At 44.0% G+C, this 7,475-nt stretch overlaps 1 protein-coding gene across 1 annotated transcript in view; it reads left to right on the top strand.

Moving 5' to 3' along the window:
• The window catches only part of CABLES1 (Cdk5 and Abl enzyme substrate 1), a 69,205-nt gene extending 62,071 nt beyond the window's left edge, over nt 1-7,134 (top strand). The window contains 3 exon segments of the mRNA XM_030964316.1: nt 2,747-2,853; nt 3,757-3,964; nt 5,511-7,134. Coding sequence (XP_030820176.1) covers nt 2,747-2,853; nt 3,757-3,964; nt 5,511-5,651 — 456 coding nt within the window. The 3' untranslated portion in view covers nt 5,652-7,134.
• Nucleotides 7,135-7,475: the final 341 nt, after the last annotated feature.

The following is a 7,475-nucleotide window of genomic DNA, read 5'->3' on the forward strand; positions in this document are numbered from 1 at the left end:
TAAGCTGTCTGCTTAGTCTCAAGCCTCTGAGCGCTTTACTTTAAATGAAATTTTTTAAAAGAGCTTTTCTCCTTCTAAAGAGACTTTAGCTGAATTCTGGCAAACCTCCCACAGGCTGGAGGAGTCCCAGGTAAAACAAGTCGGTGCCTGCAGAGGAGCCATGGGGAAAGATGCGTCCCAGGGGGCTGCTGCTGCTGCTGCTGCTGCTGCTGCTGCTGCTGCTGAGTGGCAGAGCCCAGGGCTCACTGCCCCTCTGCACAGTGGCCCCCAGAGCCACCCTGACTTGTTAGAGGTGAAAGCAGCTGAAACTTGCTGTGTGGCCCAACTTCTGTGCAGCCCTTCAGCAGAGCCTGGAGGATGGACAGGCCCTCCCTCTGCTGCTGTGCCCTTTCTGTTGGGAAGTGGTTTCTGTTCTGCATGTAAGCAAAAGAAGAAGATAACCTGGAGAGAGCTAAAGGCAAGTTAATTAAGATAAAATTATGAGCTCTGTTGTAATGAAGAACAAAAAATGGGCAGTTAGGTTTGTAGTGAAGCATGAAATAAGGTGTCAGGTAGCTTTGTAAGGTAACACTGAGCTCACTATTTATAGGATTGCCCAAGACAACCAAAAAATACTGGTAGTAACTAAAATCATCTTTACATTGAATAGGATGTATCTGGTTAGTGTCTCTTGGCTCTGTAAGCAAGACCAGCATGGACTCTCTTTCTATACCCTGAGTAGCAGACAGCAGTGATCTAAATTAGATGTGCCTTGTTTCAGTGTCCTCTTGTAGCAGTACTGAGGGAAAGTCTCTTAACACATAAACCTCCCAGTGTATCTGTGCATCAGCAGTGCCCAGCTTGCTGATGATCCTTTGGCAACAATACCAAGGAGTAGGCAGGCCAGCTGCAACATTCCAGGGAAAGAAAGGAAAAGGGGTAGCTGTTAAGATCTTAATTCTTCTACTTTAGAGGTCTGAGCCCTGCCAGCTGAGATGAAGCATGTGAGAAGCTGTCTGCAGTGAAGAGCCCCAGCTGCACGGTGCGTGCATACATCCTTCCAGCCTTTGCAGGGTTAAAATCAGGCAGGCCCACACATTCCATTGAGGCTTTCCCACCAGGGTAGGGCAAGACTTCTCCCTCCTGTCTTTTCTTCTCTTCCTTTTATTCAGGTGTGGCAGCACATTGCCTGCTTCAGCATCAAGGCAGTTTATGAATTTTTAACCTCAGAGGCACTGCACTGTCTGCCTGCACCCGCAGTCGGGCTCATCCCTACACGTGCAGGGAAGCAGGTGTGGCTGAGGAGTGTTGAAGTGGCAGAATGGGCCATGTTTTAAAATGTGTGCATGACCATAACAACACCCCGTGGCAAAAACCTGGGGTTTTCCCCTCTAATTTGTTTGCATCAAATACTGCTGGGCACTACTCAGGGGAAACACGTGCTCTGCTCTGTTTTGATTTCCTAATAATTCAGTACTGTATCTCATAAGTAAAGTGCAGGAAAAGCTAGGTGTGTTTTACTCTCCTTCATGCTTATTTTGGAAACAGAGAACAACACAATGGGATAAAAGGAATTGTCTGCTTTCTCTCTAGAGCCATTGCACTTTGTATTCCCCAAGCCCTTCCATATATTATTTTAATTACAGAAAAAAAGCCTGAAAGCATATTCAGTCAGTCTTTTTGGCTGATTTCAATTCCCATGAGGATACATTACAGCAGAGCTCCACCTTCTATAAAGGCATAACATGCAGCAAGGGTTTCACATACCTCTTTCCACCTCTTGTGTGCTGTTAACAGCCCTTTGCCGTAATACAAATTAATCAAAACCAGAAATCAGATTTGAAATATTATTTTATGAGCAGGAGAATGCACTGCACTATCCACTGCTGCTTTCTTACATGCTTGAAGCTGGCAGGGGGCTGTACGCCTGGGGACCAGGGTGTCCCCCAGGTGCCCAAGCTGGGGCTCCTCTCCACTTCTGCCCAATGGGCAGAACTGCTAAAGCTTGGAAGAGAATTGATACATTCCCAAAATAAATGTTGATTTCTTGTTGAGCTGCTAGATTTTGGCCAGGTGACTGGTGGCAGGGGTTTTGGGCAAAGTGCTACCTGAACAAGGACTAAGGGAGCAAGAGAAGTGCTGGACATGCACAGATGCAGGGGCTGTGTTGGCCAGGAGAATGCTCTGCAACTTGGGGAAAGGAAAGCTCAAAGAAAATAGACTGTACACTTTGAATGTTGTCCTGGCTCTTTTGTCCATTTGCTGCCTAACTTACCACAGCATTCCTGCCTTCCACTCTACTGAGTGACCTGCCATATAAGCTGGTTACTTACTTTATTATCAATGTATGCCACAGCAGGCAAGAGTTTGTACCTGTGGTTTCTTTAAAGAATCAATCTGAGAGAAACTCACAATGGGTCTCAGAACCACATGGAGGTATGCACCAAAATCTGGTCATCATATCAGTTATTGTGATGAATATTTTTTATCTTACAAGACTTCTTAGGTAGGTTTCATCCAGCCACATTTATCTTCAAATCACTCCTAGCAATACTTAGAGGATGCTAATGAGGTATGTATTGTCCAAGGCTTGTGCTGAACGGGTCACTTGTTTTGTCAGTCACAAATAAATAGTTGCCTAAATCTTCCTGTCTGCTGAAAGTGTTGGGACTGGCTGGCACTTGTTTGATATTCTTTGCTTCTGGGAATCGAGTGACCTTCTTTGTTGCAAACTAAAAGAGTAATTCTCTCTTGCCCTGTGTTACAGACCACGGTCATAGACTATGTGAAGCCATCAGATCTCAAGAAGGACATGAATGAGACCTTTAAGGAGAAGTTCCCTCACATCAAGCTAACCCTCAGTAAAATAAGAAGGTATGTTGCAAAGCTCAGTAAGGCTGCAGCATGATGCAGCTGTCTCACATGTCAGTGCAATTCCTGCTGTACAGGAGGGGAAGCACAGCACTGATTGATCTTCCAGGAGCAGTGACCAGCAGAGGTGCAGAGTTAGTCAGATGACTGCTTGGATTACTGGGACGAGTAAACAGGATATAGGAATGTGCAAACATGTGCTGGTCAGGTGTCAAACACAGCATCTAACGGGATGAGGATGAGAGCTGGGCATGCTCTATATTAAAATAACCAGAAAATTAACCCAACAGAGTCTAAGCTCATGGGAATTGGCTTAAAAAGAGACTGAGGAAGGAGAAGTGCTGCTTTTGTGCCTTGGCCAGAAGCAAAAAGAGTATTTGGCTTCACAGCAAAGTTGTAATATTCCATCTCTGTTTCTGGTGTAGCATATTGCTCCACTGAAGTAATGATAATTTCATTTGACCCTAGTGGCCAGAAGGACACTGAGCCACACTGCTCTGTAACCAGACAGTGCTGCAGTACATGGACAGAACTGTCAGTTTGGATTTGGCCAACCATAACCAGCAGCAAAAGCTGCATACAGAGCACCAGTAGTCAAAACATTGTTACAAAACAAATGGTATGCAGTGTAGGACCTCTGATAAAATATTGTTGCTAAAACTGTCAGAGCTTTTTTCGTTGCTTTTATAGTTTGACACAACTGTCTGCTGGGGCAGTGAGGGTCACTGGTGATGTAAAAATGTCATGAAATGTGCCCCCAAAACAGCATAAAAATATCTGCCCAATAAATTATGTTTTCCCTTCCATTTGACTAAGCAGGAATCTCTGAAAGCATGGCTCTTAGGGTGAAATGAGAAATGCTTTAAAACTCATCTCACAGCATACTTGTCTGGTCTCTTTACTCAGCTTGAAGAGAGAAATGCGCAAGCTTGCTCAAGAAGAATGTGGTTTTGAAGAGCCCACAGTGGCCATGGCCTTTGTCTACTTTGAGAAGCTCGCTCTCAAGGGGAAGCTGAACAAGCAGAATAGAAAGCTTTGTGCTGGAGCTTGTGTTCTTTTAGCTGCCAAAATTGGCAGTGACCTCAGAAAACATGAAGTCAAGCATCTTATAGATGTACGTATCCATAGGTTTCCAGTGTTCCATCTGCATGAAGTGCCAGCGTGTGGTCTGTGCAAGCCTGTTTGTCAGTGGATGTGCTTTCTTTTAGGCTTCCAGATGTACAGCCAGCTAAATATCTTTTTTCATTACACATTTTTGTGGAAGTAGTAGTGATCAATATCCTTGCAGAGGCGTGGGAAGCTTGTTTGATGGGATGGAAGGCCCTGGTGTCAGATACTGTGAGGTTTGAGATGTATCTGACCACCATTTTGTCAATACAAGGCAACAGGTGAACCCTCAGGAAATTAATTTTGCTTTTAATTATGTTTTCAAGAGTGTCAGTAAGGATTCTCCTTTGGGAATTAAATGCAGATACTAATTTCAGGGGGAGTCCAATAGACATTTGTATTTATCAAGTGCAGCTTTTGGGCAAAACCTAAGGAGATGTTCCCATCACAACACCTCATTCAAGATGGTTTTTTTAGAGTAATGTGTTTGGTCTCCTACCCACGCCACATGAAAGAGGTAACATGAGGGTTTATGCCATAATCCTCTGCAAGCACTGAGGTACCAATCTGATTTAATGCTGCAGAATGTTAGGCTGGTGTCTTGGTATATGGCTACAACCAGCTCACTCAATGGAACAGACATGGGATCGTGGATGGGGGCAGGACTGGACTCTTGCCCTCTTCCCACAGTCCCAGAGCTGGGTTGACAGTCAGTTTGTTAGAAAGCCCTCTGAATAATGACAAAAAAATCAGCCAAGTGGGAATTGGAAGATCTGGCCTCTCTTGCTCTCTTGAAGTGTTGGTCCATAAGACATTGAACTTTAGAGTAACCCCAGTGGGCAGAGAAGTAGCAAGCCAGGGAGATCCTAAGAAGAGGATGAGGGGGAAATATCCCTGAGCAACTGGTTGCCTACTTGTAGCATCCAAATCCAGTGAAAACAGCAGAGCATATGGGAGGTTTAGTACACTACAGCACAAAAACAACTCTAAAACCCATCTCATGCCCCCTGAGGATAGCAGTTTCTATTACTCACTGTTCTTACGACACCTTCTCTCTCTAAGGTATTAAGATCAAATTGTGGCAAAATAATTTCCCCCACAGGGCGTTGTAGCACAGTCTAATGCTGAAAGGAAAACTAGTGATTTCAAGCAGTGCAGGAAGTTTGTGGACAATTAGAAGATGCATGTCTTCCATTATATAAGTGATTTTGCTGTTTGCATGAAGCTAGGAATTTCCTATTGCTGCTGTGGCAATCACTGTGATCATTAGAAGATGTATCTGCTCACAGTGGAATGAGTGAAGTGACGAAGGTGTCAGAAATAGCATGGCTGGCTGAGCTCTGTGAGTTCACCTTCACAATAAAGATATGGAACATCCAGTTCACACAGCTCTAATTTTCTAACCCTAGAGCCACGCAAATCCATCAGGACAGAAGTTTAATGACAGCAGCATACGTGTTTTGAATAATGCCATTTGTGGGAAAGCTCTAGAAAGGCAAACCCTCATTCCATTTTTGTTCATTTATGTTTTCTCCCCTTGGCTGTTGTTGCAGAAACTGGAAGAGAAGTTCCGGCTGAACAGGCGAGAGCTGATCGCCTTCGAGTTCCCGGTGCTGGTGGCCTTGGAGTTTGCTCTGCACCTGCCCGAGCACGAGGTGATGCCGCACTACAGACGCCTGGTGCAGAACTCCTAGCGCTGGCTGCCGGTGGGGAAGGGGCTCCCGACTGTTCCCGCTTGGCTCTCCCAAGCCACAGTTACTACTGGAAATGCAAAATCAGACTCCTAACACTTCACTCTCTCTCCCCTCCCCCACAAAACAGTTTCTCTGGCTACAGGAAATACTGCATCGACTCTTGGCTTTGATGAATTTATGTATCGTTACTTTCTCAAAGCAGGTGAAGACTGAGCTGTTGGTGAATGGTTCACGTGCTGAAACTGGGTGGCGACTGGCCCTACCTGTAGGGACTACAGCTATAAAAGTAGGCAAAAATTAGAAGGGCAGCCTCCATGACCACCCCTCTCTCCATCACACAAACCCTGGAAGCCCACTGAGTGCATTCTCGTAGCGCTTTTTCTACAGACCTGCTGCAAACTCCAAGAGAACTTCTTGAAGTGAAAAAGCTTTTAAAGAAGATATCTTCACTGTGTCAAAAAGAATGTGCCAATCTATTTTTGTATCAGCAATTGAAAGTGCACTTTTTCCTGTGGGGTATTTGTGTGTGTATCCGTGTGTGTGTGTGTGTGTGTGTGTGTGCGACACCGAACTGATCTCAGTCCAGGTGGTTGTCTTAGCTGTTTCCAAGTGTATCAGTTACTGATGGTGAAGATCAAGGTGACCTTACACGTTTACTCCTTGAAAAATGTAACTACTGGAAAAGTGGTAAATGGGATCATTTTTGGACACTTGGGTTTTTTTATTCTCTGATCTTTCCAACATTGTACCTTTGAAAGGATTACACTACTACTACTACTGCGAGAGAAGGATCAGCAATTGACCTTAAGTTTTCAGTCATGTTTGTGGTAAAGATGAAAGCATTAGTATAAGATTTCCGTGTCATGTTTTTTAAAAATATCTTGTGTTAAGCCACATGCATATTTTTAACCTTCGCACTTTTCCCACTGTGGAGATGGTTAGACTTGCACTCTGTAGTGTTGTATTTCTGTGCTCTATGTTAGAGTGCGTAATAAGCACATTTATTGTGCTTTATCTTAAAACAGTGTTTTATTAAAAAAAAAGTGTAGGGCTCAGCAGTTAACGGGTGTCTTAAGGCTCCAACAGCAGGGGCATCAGCCATTATACTTTTGGGATTTTAATTAGGATTGACTGTGCAAAACCTAAAATCTGTGCCCATTGAGATTCAGTTCCTTTAGACACTGCAGTGCTGGAGTTTTATGGTAGAACTTCTTGCAGCCTCCCTGGTTCTGACTGGACACCCAGAAAGCTTGAAGGCTTTATCCAAGCTCCTGATGTTATATCCACACTAAGCTAATGCCATGCTGATGGATATTGTTGAGTTGCTGTTATCATGTGGGATTCCACCCCTGTCCAATCTTCTCCTGTGCTGGTTCACTTAACAAGCCTTGTCCTCAACATGCCCCACATGGATCTGCTAAAGTCAAGTTATTACATTTGTGGTAATTATAAAACAAATAATCTCAACTGTGAGATTTCAGCTGAAGCCTTACCTCTCTAAGTTTGGGAATGCTTGCTCAGAGTATGAAAAGGGCTTGTGAGCAGAACATAGAGAAGTGGGACATATCAGAGGATGCGAACACACTAATGCTTACTTTCTTTCACTCTTACTTTAATCAGTTTTACTATTTCCTTCAGTTAAGCCAGGAAACATCCAGTTTCTTTATCAGCTTTGACTCGTTTAAATTCTAGTATGAAAAAAGCCTGCATACAATTCCTCTACAGGATCTAGAAAGGTTAGACATCAGGACAAATGGGAATTTGATGCTATTGCTCTCCCCCTATTCTAAAGGGGAGGGTGACCATGCTAGCTTACAGTTATTA

Source organism: Camarhynchus parvulus, chromosome 2, assembly GCF_901933205.1.
Source record: "Camarhynchus parvulus chromosome 2, STF_HiC, whole genome shotgun sequence".
Lineage (NCBI taxonomy): Eukaryota > Metazoa > Chordata > Aves > Passeriformes > Thraupidae > Camarhynchus > Camarhynchus parvulus.